The sequence below is a fragment of the Bubalus kerabau genome, chromosome 3 (assembly GCF_029407905.1).
Source record: "Bubalus kerabau isolate K-KA32 ecotype Philippines breed swamp buffalo chromosome 3, PCC_UOA_SB_1v2, whole genome shotgun sequence".
NCBI lineage: Eukaryota > Metazoa > Chordata > Mammalia > Artiodactyla > Bovidae > Bubalus > Bubalus kerabau.
This window is the reverse complement of record NC_073626.1, coordinates 43,894,821-43,908,847: the sequence shown is the minus strand read 5'-3', so window position 1 is coordinate 43,908,847 and position 14,027 is coordinate 43,894,821. Positions and strand designations below refer to the sequence as shown.

At 54.9% G+C, this 14,027-nt stretch overlaps 1 protein-coding gene across 1 annotated transcript in view; it reads right to left on the bottom strand.

The window, feature by feature from the left end:
- The window catches only part of GRM4 (glutamate metabotropic receptor 4), a 114,656-nt gene that overhangs the window by 19,561 nt on the left and 81,068 nt on the right, over positions 1-14,027 (bottom strand). Inside the window, exon 6 of the mRNA XM_055571681.1 lies at positions 13,085-13,225. Coding sequence (XP_055427656.1) covers positions 13,085-13,225 — 141 coding nt within the window. The remainder of the gene's footprint in view (positions 1-13,084; positions 13,226-14,027) is intronic.

Sequence of the window (14,027 nt, the reverse complement as noted above, 5' to 3'; positions counted from 1 at the left end):
AGCTGCTAACTTCTAAGGAGCATCTACTCTGTGTCAGGTGCTGTTTTAAGCTCTTTATGTATGGAAGTCATCAGATAATCACAGCAATGCTACGAGGTAATGATCCCCATTCATTTCTACAGAGATGAAAACACTGAGGCACAGAAAAGCTCCCTGGCTTCCCAGGACCACACAGAGCTGGATTTGACCAGGTGCTCCGGCCCCCGCCTGTACACCTGAGTGACTGAAAGAGGCGGATTGCAGCAGGGAGGGCAGGGAAGTGGGAGGGGCAGGAGCTCTAAGTGGAGAACCGGGGGGACGGCAGAGGAGAGGAAGGGGGAGGATGGGCAGACTGCCAGGGACCCCAGCTTCCCCTCCCAAGCCCACAGCCCTGCACAGAGCCTGCCTGGCAGCCTCCTCCCTCACCGCTAGGATGATGAAATTAACCCTTAAACACACACAGACACACACCCATGCCTCCCTGCTAGAGGGCCAGGGCCACATCTTACAGAGGTAATTCCCCAGTGGCCAGCAGGGTGAGTGGCACCCCAAGGGGCCACGGGCCTGGGACTTCAATGGGTGTCACTTGGGAGTCAGGTTGAGGCCTCAGGGATCCACAGGTCACCCCTAAGTTCCTCTACTTTTAGCTAATTCATGGTCACTGAGCCCTGCTGCCCAGGGCTCCCATGGAGCTGATGGAACATCTCCTCTTCCTATCTTGGCCACCAAGAGACTGTGACCAAGGTCAGAACCTGACTCCAGTACCCTAACCTCGGGGTCACAGATCAGAGGCCCCCAGTACCCAGACTGGACAGTTTAGGGGCAGATTCCCGGTTGGCTCTGGGGGAACTGCTGGCTCTAGACATGCCACAGCTTCTGCAGCATGGCCTTGGGGCTGGAGACAGGGTGGTCCTCAAGGCTGAGCCCTTGGCTACCCACTGCACCGCATTCGCACCAGACTGTCTGGGCAGGAACCCCAGCTCGAACACATCATCTAGCTATGACCTTGGACCTGCCACCTCACCTGGTGGGCTTCAGTCTCCTAGACTGCAAGATGAGGATGCCAATGGTACTTAGCTCATAGGGTCGGGATAGGGCCCCCACGAGGATAAACGGGTCGACGTTCGCAACAGGTCATAGATAGCCCCGGTGCTTGCCAAGCGCTGCAGAAGCGCGTTAAACACGAGGGCACAGAGGGGTCTAAGCCCCGCCCGCCTCGGAGCTCCGGGGAAGGCAGAGCTGTGCCAACAGGCAAAGCTGTCTCTCGGCCACGGCACAACAGGTGAATAGACGGGAGAGGCAGGTTCTCCGGCCTCAGCAGCCTGCCCTCTTGTTCAAGGCTTCTGATCACAGGTTCCAGTAGCCAGGAGAGAAGCTCAAGGGACAATCTTGCTCCCAGAGGGTGACAGAAGAGGCTGGGATAGGGTGGTGTGGAAAGCCCCAGCTGCGGGCCCTTCCCTCACCCCCAGCCCCTGGGTCCTGTCCTCTGTCTGCATCCCGCCGTTCCACGTCCCCAGAGCTCCCATCACACCCTCATTTCATATGGATGAGAGACTGAATTATTAACCAGGATGGAGGGGGCGGCTGTGGCCGCTGCAGAGAGCGGGTAGGGCTCTCCCCAGGCCAAGGACACGCCGGGTAAGGCACCCTGGCGGAGCTGCCCTCTGGCAGAGAGGCCCTCTGCCTCTCCGCTTCCAGCTTCCCAGGGGTCCCCCTTAGCGGTCCAGCTGAAGCATGCATCCTTGGGCCATGCAGGTCCGGGACCACATGATCTCAACTGGGGTCACACATGGAGTGCAGATGACCTCACGGGAGCCCCTCACCAGGGGGGCCCACCTCTGCCTGGCTCCGGGGTCCTGTGGGCTGTCAGCGGCCCTGGAGCACAGCCCCTCGGGATCCACCCCCCCACCCCCAGAGTTGCCACAGGGCCAGCCGTCGATTTCTGGAGATTCCCCAACACACTTTCACATGGTTGACTTTTGTCTCAAGTCTGCCCCCAATGACAAATGAGATAACAGGGCAGTGAGGTGCCCTGCAAAGGGTCTCTATTTGTAAGGGAGTGGCAGGCCTTGAGTCTGCCCCCTACACACACTCCGTCTCACACACACAAGGCTCCTCCCCTAAGCCCCACAAGAAGCAACAATGACGGACCCTAAGTGTGCTCCCTTTGGGGGAGGGGGCAGGGGTCACAAACACAAGTTAAACAAGGTCAAGACGCGCTGTCCTGAATGTTGGAAGCTGCACCCGTAACCAGTGAGGCTCTCTGTACACCCTTGACTCCAGCAAATAACCCTGCAGCGTGGCCAATGCTTCCTTTGTCCTGAGCCAGACCGGCCACCCTCACAGAAGAGGAGGGTCGCAGGTAGTCGAGGGCAATACGGAGGCTTGCGGTAATCCTGACCACCGGCAGGTGTTCCTACACACCTCGGGACTGGCCTGGCCGGTGAGTGGCTGGGATTTGAACCTAGATCTCTCTGGCTCCCAAAGAGTGTCTGCCACCCTGAACTGTCCCCTCCTTCTTCTCCCTCCATCCATCCTCATTTGCCTCCTTCCCCTTCTCTGGGGCATCTGACCAGGCCTAAGCAGGAGCCAAGCATCCCTGTCTGCAGGGCTAGAGGAGGCAGGGGGCTGTGGAGGGAAGCTGGGGTCAGAGAACCCCCTCTTGTCGGGGGGAGGGAGGGACCCCCAGGCCAAGGTGTGGGAATCGCAGTTCTGGGAGGAAGCAAGACACAGATTTCCGAGAGCTCCTGGAGATCAATTCCGGACACATGGCAGCAACGGCAGCAGCGACAGACTGAAGATGTCCTAATTGTGTCCCGAGGCACAGTGAGCCAGAGAGGCGTTTGGCTCGGCCACGGGTGACAGCCAGCCCCAGAACCGTCAGCGAAAGGATTTTCCCCGCGTCAAAACGCAGCTGCGGTTACTACGGCGACTGCAGCCTTTGTCTGCAGGTTGTAAATTGTAATTGAAATGAGTTTTCAAGGTTGAAATAACCATAGCTCCTCCCGGTCTCCCCCCTCACCTCCTCGAAACTCACCCCACCCAGCCACATTCCTCCGGAGGTCTAGGCTCACGTGTACACACACACAAACACACACACACACACACTTTCTCACAGATAGGTATGGCAAATCAACCACATATACACTCACACATTTTCACATCTGCACACGTAGAGTCACAACACAAACGTGCCTGCATTTATACACATCTCTATACACACATCCACGTCCAAACGTACGGAAACAGAAGTGGCCATATACACACATGCTCTACAGACACAGCTACACGATTAGCACAGCACCTCTACACGCATGTGGTTATTCAGATTCACTGCTGGCGGAGAAGCCCCACAAACAGGTCCTGACAAGGATGTGAGCACAGGCATTTTATCTGGAGGTGATGCTGAAAGCACAAGTCAGCGGTAAGGAAGTGAGACGAGGGCGTGAAGGGAAGGCACCAACGCCAGGTATGAGGCTCGCCCACAGGGGCTCCAGAGAATGGTGGGGCCTAGTCCTCAGGGCGGCCCATCTGAGGGAACACACAGCCCCACCCCTGCCGGCTGAAGGCTGGAGGCTGCTCCCGGGGTGTTCATCCCACTGGCAAAGTGGTGCTGGGGGGCCACCAGGGGGACACCTCAGGGTCCGCAGCCCCAGGTTCAAGTCCACATGAGTAATTGACATAGGTGTGTGGACATACTGCACATATCTACAGATCTGTACACTGGCATCTACGTACAGACAGGCCAACATCCACACCGGTTTTCATCTGTCAGGCAAACTTTCAGGGAGCAGGATAGGAGGATCCCAGGATCCCCCTAAGGAGAGCTGGTGCATGGCTCTGCCCTGGACCAGCCCTCTGACCGGTTTAAGCAACGCTTACATAGCTAGATGAGAATCCAGGGTAATCATGCTTACTTTGTGGGGCCGCTGATAGGATTCAAGGAGGCACAGATGTATCAATAAGACACACAACGTCATACCATGTACCTACTCTTCTCTAAGCTTCCCTTTTCCTCTCCTCCCTAACACTCCCCCAAGGGATAACTCCCCACTGCCCGAGGCCTCCACCCAGCCCGGCTGCCCCTCTGCATGCAGCCTGGCATATGCTGACTCTCCCCGCCCTCCTCACGAGATGAGCGTGGGGTGCTCACCCCACGGACAGGGCCCAGGTCAGCTTGTCCACTGATACAGGGGTAGGGGAGGAAGCTGACACCTGTCCTTTCTGGCCACCCCCCCCTTTCCTGACTCCACCTGTGGCTGAGCCACCCCCCTGGAACATGCAGGTTTTTCTTAGGGTCCCCAGGTCCTACCCCCATGTCCTGCTCCATCACCTGGGCCTGCTCGGCACCGCCAAGTCACATAGCAGGCTCCCCCTCCTCATCTGCGGCACCCTTGTTCTTCAGCCCCACCCACCCCACCGTGTCTGCCATCCCCTCCCCTTTTTCAACCTCCATCAAGCCACCTGCTTTCCTGGTTGGTGCTGTTGTTCAGTCGCCCAATCGTGTCCAACTCTTTGCAACCCCATGGACTGCAGCACGCAAGGCCTCCCTGTCCCTCCCCATCTCCCAGAGTTTGCCCAAGTTCATGTTCATTGCATCAGTGATGCTGTCCAGCCATCTCATCCCGACAACCTCCTCTCCTTCTGCCCTCAATCTTTCCCAGCATCAGGGGTTTTACCAATGAGTTGTCTGTTGGGATCAGATGACCAAAATACTGGAATTTCAGTTCTAGCATCAGTCCTTCCAGTGAATATTCAAGGTTGATCTCCCTTAAGATTGACTGGTTTGATCTCCTTGCTGTCAAAGGGACTTTCTGGTTAGGGGACCTCTAAACAACTCAGCCTGGTCCCCTCTACCCCAGGTCTGTTCTCCCAAACTTGGCCTCAGCTCTGTGTCAGCTCTCATCCTGGGGAACCCTGAGCTAGCCCCAGTGCCTCATGGGCCCTTAACGACCAGCACCTTCGGGGCAGGGAGGTGAAGGGGGAGAGGGGAGCTCCTGACTCCCTCCCAGGTGCTCCCTTTTGGGCTCTCATGGGTGGTACAGCCCAGGGCTCCCCAACCTTGAGCCAGCCCCAGTCCCCTTCTGAGGGAAGGTGGTTCTGTCCCAGGAAGATCCCAGGGTGAAAACACATCAGAAGCTGAAATCCTGGTGGTGACATTGATTTCCAACTGCAAATAATCACAGGAGCAGAGAAGCTGTCTTCACAATCAGTAAAGACCACTTCTGGATGGCCATTGAATGAAAATGCAAAGTTCAGAAATCGTCAAGGAACTCCTGGGTCCCTGAGAGTCTGACCTCAAGAATGCATCCCCAGGGTCTTCCCTGGTGGTCCAGTGGTTAAGACTCCGAGCTCCCAGTGGAGGGAGTTTCGATCCCGGGTCAGGGAACTAGACCCACATGCTGCAACTAAATGACCCCCGTGCCACAGCTAAGACCTGGCACCGCCAAATAAGTGATTTTTTAAAAAGCAAACAAACAGAACAAAGAATGTATCCCCAGGGTCTTCCCTGGTGGTCCAGTGGTTAAGACTCTGAGCTCCCAGTGGAGGGGACCCAGGTTCCATCCCAGGTCAGGGAACTGGATTCCACGTGCTGTAACTAAAGGACCTTGCCTACCACATGTAAGACCCGGCACCACCAAAGAAATGACTTTTGAAAAGCAAACAAACAAAACAAAGAATGTATCCCCAGATGTCCACTGACCCAAATTCAAGAAACAGGATGTGGATGTCCGGCCAGATGGGAGCAGCCTGAAACATTGTTCCCCTCCCCACCCCAATACAGCCTCTTATGGGCTGAGTTGCATAGTATCTCTGGGCTTTAGTTGGCTTGTCTGAAATGAGGGTAGCTCCAGGGACCATTAGAATAGAGTGACATGTGCAGCAGAGTCCACACTTGGCACCTGGACAGGCCAGCTCCGAGGGAAGGCCCTTCTCTCCCCTTACTGGTTCTGAGACTGCAACACCCCCCCCAGCCCAAGAGCTAGGGGCCACACTCACAGCCAGCCCCTCACGTGGATGTCCCTTCTCCCCCCTCACCCAGCCATGCTTCCTCTCCCACCAGCAGCTTCTAGATTTTCCTCTGCTGGATCTTTGCTGGCAACATACAAATATGCTCTAATGTCTCCCATTTAAACAAACAAAACCCTCTCCTGACCCCGCTTTTTCCCCAGCTAGCATCTCTCTCTCTGTTTACAACAAAACTTCTCAGAAGAGCGGTCCTTACTCACTTACTCATCATCAATTTCTCTCCTCCATTTTCCTCCTGACCAACTTCAGCCTGGGTTTTGCACCCACCTCTCCAAGGAATCTCCCCATGACTCAGCCTGACTCTCCATGCTCCCCCCCACCCATCTCAAAGTACAGCCAAGAACCTCAGAGTCCTCCTTGATTTTCTGTCATCTTTCTCTCACCGCAAATCCTTCAGCAAACTCTGCAGCCACACTGCAAAATTGATAAAGAATCAGACTCCTCACCATCTCCACGACCACCACCTGCTCCAGGTTCCCATCACCTCCTACCCCAGCCTACAGCCCCAAACTTGTCTCTGGCTCTGCTCCAGAAGGCAGCCAGAATGAGCCCACTATTACATAAATCTTATCACGCTAATCCTTTTTCAAACCCTGCCATGGCTTTGTCTCATTCTGTGTTAATAATGACTAAAACCTTACTAATGGCCAACCAGGCCCCACACACACACTGTGTCAGCCCACCGTACCTTGGACCTCAGCTGCTACCTGTTGCCCTCTGTTTTAGCCATGTGGGCCTCCTCACTGCTCCCTCAATCTGCCAGGCCTGAGCCTACCTCAAGGCCTTTGCACATGCTGTACTTTCTGCCTGGCAAGTTCTTTCCCAGTGACTTTCTCGGTGAGGACTTTGGGCCTCCTGATTTAAAAATGCCACATCCCTGGTCTCCCAGCACTCTCAGTTTCTCTCCAGGAGGAGGCCTCCTGGATCTGTCTTCTCCTGTCTCAGGATTAAGCCTCCAGAGGCCCTCGGCTCTGACCACTGGGACCGCACCATCGTGTACACCGTCCGCGAGGCCACACAGTCTCCCACCGGCAGGGGGAGCTCCACGGGGCAGGTCTGTTCCTGTCCAGAGCCCAGCACAGGGCTGGGGGCACAGTCAGCCTGAGAAAATTCCAGTTGAACAAGTGAGCAACAGCACAGAGGGGAAGGGCTCAGGACCCCTCTGGCCACCACATGGCTGATGGCTTGAGCAAACGTGAGCTCCCCTAATGCATGGCACAGCCTGGCGCATAGTAGGTAATCCCAAATGTGGGTCTTCCTTCCTCTCCCCAGTTCCCTTAGGAGTGTAGAGGTGAAAAAAACTGTTAAAGCCAGGCTGCAAGAACCAGGAGGGCCTTGGGGATGGGACATCAGCTGGCTTGAGGCAGGACATCCCTGGAGCCAGATGGCCAGGGTTCAAATCCCAGCTCTGCTATTTACTCCTGAATGATCTTGGGAAAATCTTTAGCCTCTCTGCACCTCAGTTTTCCTTTGCTTCCACTGGGGCTCAAATGGTGAAGAATCTGTCTGCGATGTGGGAGGCCCAGGTTTGACAGCTGGGTTGGAAAGATCCCCTGGAGAAGGGAATGGCAATCCACTCCAGTATTCTTGCCTAGAGAATTCCATGGAAGAGGACCCTGGAGGGCTATAGTCCATGGGGTCACAGAGGCGGACACGACTGAGCGGCTACACTTTCACTTTCCTCATCTGTAAAATGGGTTGCTGTGGAGAGTAAGTGCAAAATATCAGAGCAGAAATTGACATGTAATACACGCTATACAAATATCAGCTGTTACTATTGTTACTGCTGCTAACACAGGCTGGGTGATTGGCACCTCCCCACACATCCCCAGCAGCCACACAGCCGCCCTCCCTCTCACAGCTCCCAGCCCCTAGGAGCAGCAGGCAGTAAATTCTCCTATCTCCTCATAAACCAGACCTTCCTCCGCTCAGCCATCACCTGGCTGGCAGAGCTGTCAAGAAGACAGATGCCACATCTGCCTTGTTTACAGCTTTAATCCCCAAACCCTGTTCTGCAGGCTCCCAGGGAGGGGCCAGGAGAAGAGGAGGGAAGCAGGCGCTGCCCTCCCACAGGCCTTGACAGCTGCCGAGACGCCCGCTCAATGACCCCTGTCTCGCTCAGGTGGGGGGCAGGCCGCAGGCCACCTTCCTGTGCTTCCTGCAGACAACTTCCCCCTCCTTCCCCAGGAAACTGTGAGCAAGGCAGCTCTGCTCAGGATGGGGATCAAGGGATGGGAGTGGGTAGTATGATTCCCATTTTACAGATGAGGAAACTGAGGCCTCAAGAGATGACCTGCCCAAGGTCACACAGCTAGGAAAGTGGTAGCACCAGGATTCACACCCCGCTAAGGGGGACTCTCACAGCTGTGCATTTGAGAAAGAACGGGTGCCCACGACCCCTTGCCATTTTGAGACACATCAGCCCAATCTCCTGGAGAAGGAAATAGCAACCCACTCCAGTATTCTTGCCTGGAGAATCCCCATGGACTAGAGGAGCCTGGCGGGCTACAGTCCATGGGGTCGCAAGGAGTTGGACACGACTAAGCGTCTAACACACAGACAGCCCAATATCTGCCAAAAGACTGCCAGTATCTGCTGCTCTTCTGAGGCTCTCTGGCCACAGAAGCCCTCTTTGCCATTTGGACACGGCATTGAAGGGTTAACATCCTCCAGGGAGAGCCAGCAACGCCTGACAGGAGGGGCTCCCCTGCCAGGTCAGGACTCAGCACTGTCTTTGCTGGGCCCCAGGTTCAATCCCTGGTTGGAGTATTAAGATCCCACAAGCCACACAGTGGAGCCAAAAAAATATTAAATAATCAATTTTTTTAAATGATTGCAGGAGGGAATGCCCTGGCAGGTCCAGTGGTTAGGACTTGGCAGGGCCCAGGTTCAATCCCTGGCTGGGGAACTAAGAGCCCACAAGTCACATGGTGCAGCCAAGAAACAATTTAAAATTGATCAGTTTTTTAAAAAAGATTGATGAGAGTTGGTATACACACACCCCGGCTCCCTCCCACCTCCAGTGGGATGACTGGCAGGCATGCTTCATTCTGTCCCCAGAGACCCCAGGGGAGTAAAGCTCCAGCTGTTCGCGGGGTGACCTGCTTGGTATTACACCCTTGATGGCCTCCTTACCTCTGCAACCAAAGTTTCCTGGGATCCTCTCCCAAAGAACAACTAGCCGTCAAATCCTAGTCTGGAGGGGAATTCAATTTAACACCTTCAGATTCTGAAGGATGAATCAGATCTTCCCAAGTGTAAGACCCCAGCATGAGATGGTCCTTCCCACCCTCTCGGAAGGTCACCAGGCCTGTTCTCGTCCTGGGGCAGGAAGGCATGGATTTGGCAGAGCACAGGGCAGGGGAACACAGGAGCTCCCAGTGAGATCGTGGGCAGGGCAGCAGGGCCCGTGGGACTGACAGGCAGAGGCCAAGTATCCAAACTGTTAGCATCGAAGGGACCAGAGTGGACCCACCCAACGCCACCAGCGTGGACAGCCAGCATCCTGGGAGAGTGAGTGGGAAGCTAGGCTTGGGAGAGAGAGTGAGGCAGGTGGAGAACACAGGGCTGGCTGAGGGCCAGCAAGAAGAGGGGCTCGGACCATGGACGGGAAGGCGGCAGGACAGGCAGGCGGGAGAGCCAAACCGCCTGGGTACCAATCCAGTTCTGCCCATTCTCTATTACTGCAATGTTCACCAGTCACCTCAGTGTCCTCTTCTGTAAAATGGGTGCAACAATATGATGCTGTCCTCTGTCATTGGGGATCCTACAGCTAACAGAATCCTTACGACAGACTTGAACTGTTAAATTACCCAATTGCATCTAAATCCCACCTTTCCCCTTTCCTCTCTATCAACAACTACCACGAATTTTTTTTAAAGAAAGTTTGGAAGTAGGCTATTTTATTTATTTTTTGGCTCTGCCTGAGGCATAGAGGGTCTTAGTTCCCACACCAGGGACCAAATCCTCGCCCCCCGCATTGGTAACACAGAGTCCTAACCACTGGACCGCCAGGGAAGTCCCCAGCAATCACCATTTTATGAGCACTTACCATATGCATCATTTTTCAGCCAGCTTCTTCATACCCTTCAAACACATCACCTATCCTCCCAACAACCTGTTGAGAGGGGTGTTGGCTTCCCTGCCCTCTCCGGGACTCAGGTTACTTGTCCCAGGTCACAGAGCCAGAAGGAAGCAGAGTCCGACCCAGCCCCTGACGCACTAACAGGTACCGAGTCCCAAGCCCATAGTCCATGGGTGTCACCCCGGCCCTCCTGGCCTAAGATGTTCTTCCAAGGGACCAGCTCAGCTCAAACCTGGGCGGGGCCACTGGAAGACAGGGCTGCCTCCCCTCATCCAGGGTGGTCTCAGCTTCCACAAATGTTCCCCCCCACAGCTCCCCCACCCCTCACATTACCCAGACATGGGTGAGTTCACTGTGCCTGGCCTGGGGCCACACAAGGACCCTCACCAGTCCCTGCTGGGGCTTCCAAGGCAGCAGGAAGGATCCAGGTCAGCTGGAACATGCTGTCCTTCGGTCCTTCCTGACCACCCCGCGTTCACTCCAGGCTCTCCTGCTTTGCTCAAGCCTTCCCCTCACCTGGGGCACACACCATTTCCCCTCCTATCACCCACTTCTCCCTCTAAGCTAGTGGTTCCCATACTTGGCTGCACAGTAAACCACCCGGGGCACCTTTTTAAAAATCCCAGTGCCCTGGTGGCACACAGGACCAATTCCATCAGAATGTCTGGGGCTAGGAGCCAAGCATCAGCATTTGAAAAGAACCCCAAGTGACTGGATGTGAACAAAGCTGCTCTTGCCCGATATTCCCAGCCCTAAATACACACTGGGAGAGCTTGAAAAACAATCCACTCCCAAAGTTCTGCTTTGTGGGTCTGGGGGTGAGGCCCTGGTAGAGGTCTGTTGTTTTTTTTTTAATTGGAGGATAATTGCTTTACAATGTTGTGTTGCTTTCTGCCATAAAACGTGAATCAGCCATAAGTATACATACATCCCCTGCCTCTTGAACCTCCCTCCCACCCTGCACCCCACCCCTCTAGGTTGTCACAGAGCACTGGGTTGAGCTCCCTGTGTTAGACACAACTTGCCACTAGCTGTCTATTTCACATATGATAATGTATACGTTTCAATGCTTCTCTCTCAATTCGTCCCACCCTCTCCTTCCCCTGCTGTGTCCACAAGTCCTTTCTCCAGGTCTGCATCTCTACTCCTGACCTACAAATAGGTTCATCAGTACCATTCTTCTACATTCCATATATGTGTTAATGTATGATATTTGTTTTTCTGACTCACTTTACTCCGTATAACATGCTCTAGGTTCATCCATCTCCCTAGAACTGACTCAAATTTGTTCTTTTTATGGCTGAGTAATATTCCACTGTATATATGAACCATAACTTCTTTATCCATTCATCTGTTGATGGACATCTAGGTTGCTTCTATGTTCTGATTATTGTAAATAGCACCACAATGAATGCTGGGCTATATGCGTCTTTTTGAATTGTGGTTTTCTCAGGGTATGTGCCCGGTAGGGGGATTGCTGGGTCATATAGTAGTTTTACTCCTAGCTTTTTTTTTAAGGAATCTCCATACTGTTCTCCATATGCTATGCTAAGTCACTTCAGTCGTTTCCGACTCTGTGTGACCCCATAGATGGCAGCCCACCAGGCTCCCCGTCCCTGGGATTCTCCAGGCAAGAACACTGGAGTGGGTTGCCATTTCCTTCTCCAATGCATGAAAGTGAAAAGTGAAAGTGAAGTCACTCAGTCGTGTCCGACTCTTAGCGACCCCACAGATTGCAGCCTACCAGGCTCATCCGTCCATGGGATTTTCCAGGCAAGAGTACTGGAGTGGGGTGCCATTGCCTTCTCCGACTGTTCTCCATAGTGGCGTATCAATTTACATTCCCACCAGCAGTGCAAGAGAGTTCGTTTTTCTCCACAGCCTCTCCAGCCTTTACTGTCTGTAGACCTTTGATGATGGCCATTCTGACCTAGGAGAGTATTAAAAGCTCCAGGAGATGCTGAGGCACAGCCAGGCTTGAGAGCCACCATCTTACGAAGTGCCTCCCATCAGCCTTCTCACCTGCATCCCCAGACACCCTCTGGGCTGGCTTTCAGATGAGAAAGTCAAGGCCCCGAGAGGGCACAGCTGGCTCAGGTTGAGGGCTACCCAGAGCCCTCCCAAGGTCCCTGACACCAGGTCCTGCTGCAGAGTTACGCAGACCAAGAACTCACAAGGACCCACATCCAACCATATCCATGTGGACACGCCAAGGCAGCCACAGTAGCGGGCCGAGGATTGAGAGCTCAGTTCTGGGTCCACATCTTGCTCTACTGCCTTCCATCTGTGGGAACTCAGGTCCCTTTACTTACCTTCTCTGAGTCTCTGTTTCCAATCTGTGAGAGGCCCGTCGTCCCATCCTCCCACGGCTCATTCCCTGCCCGTTTCAGGGCTCTGCTGAAACGCTGCCTTGCAGGGAAGCCAGACTCTTATCTATTTTGTTTCTACTGCACATTTTCCTTCTGACATAGTCTACAGTTTACTTTTTTTATCTTGTTTATTGTCTGTCTCCCCATTAGAATAAAAACGCCAAGAGCTTTTTGGCTTTCATTCCCTGCTACATCCAAGATGCTTAGAAAAGGGCCAAGCTCTGGGAGTCAAACTGATGTCTGTAGAGTGACTGCGGGACCCTCAAGGAGTTAGAGACGCTCAGACCAGTGAGTGGCAGGGTGCATGGGGCAGCTGGGGTCAGTCAGTTCTGTGGGCTCGCCATATGGACGTCCGGATGAAGCCCAAGGTGGTCAGCCAGAGGGCGGTTTTGCCCAGATCCAGGAGGCCCTTCCCCTATAAGCAGCGTCACCGAAGGCTGGTGGCCTGAGAGAGCCCACCCACTGGACCTGGAATCAGTCCTGGACCCGCCCCTCCTGGCCCCACCCCCGCTCCCGGCCCCGCCCCTCCTGGTCCCGCCTCTCTTGGCTCTTTCCGACCCCGTGCTCCCGGCCCCGCCCCTTGCACCGCCGCCTCCTGGCCCCGCCCCCCGCGCGAGCTCACTGGTGCACTTCTTGACGTGGCTGCCCTTCTTGAGCGCATGGCGGCTGAGCTTGCAGTGGAAGTTGTCCTCCCAGAACTCGGCAAACCATATGTTGCGCCGGTTGTTGTCCAGCGTGCGGCTGGAGAAGTAGCGGTCGAAGCCTGGCGGGGAACCAGGATGTCAGGACCCGGCGCCCCTCTTTCCACCCGCCCCCAGCCCTTCCGCTCTTCCCGCCGCTTAGACGAGGCTCGGGCGGATGAGGAGGGTAGGAAGAGCGCACCCTCTGATCCAGGACCCAGGGGGAAACGTGAGACGTTTCATTTCCTTCCTGGTGAAAAGAGCTGGGTTGAGTTCCAGGGGGAGCCTGTGTCATCAAACAACGGCTGCCTTTATGGAAGAAGTACAGGATGAGGGTGTTTGCGCTGGTTCTTAACTACCGAAATGCTAATATGGGACTTCCTGGAGAAGGAATCACCTGGAGGTCCTGGGATGAGAGCAGAGAGGCTGGTGCGGGCGGGGGGTCGGCGCCCAGTCCTGGGAATACGTGAGCTCTCTGGTTCTGAAGAGGAGAAGGAACCAGAGAGTGTAGGGACTGGCCCAGGTCACACAGCAAGACAGGAGCCTGAATCGTCCTCCTTCCAGTCCAGAACTTCCCCATGGCTCACTGAGGCAGTCTCCTTCTCCGAATGCTCCAGAGGACTTATCAACTCTGCTCTAAGCCCAGAAAACCCGGACCCAGGCTGGCAGGCTGGTGGGTGAATAAGGCCTTCTCTCCCCCAACTGCCTTCTGACCCACAGTTGACCAAGCTGCTGGGAACAGACCCGAAAGCCTAAAAGTTCACCCAGCAACGAGTTCCTGCTGGTGGCAGGGCCCAGTGGAGGCTCAGTGACCGCTGGAGCTGTCAGGGAGGCGCTGGCACTGGTGGAACGCTGACTTTCTCAACCTGGACACTAGTGATGCTG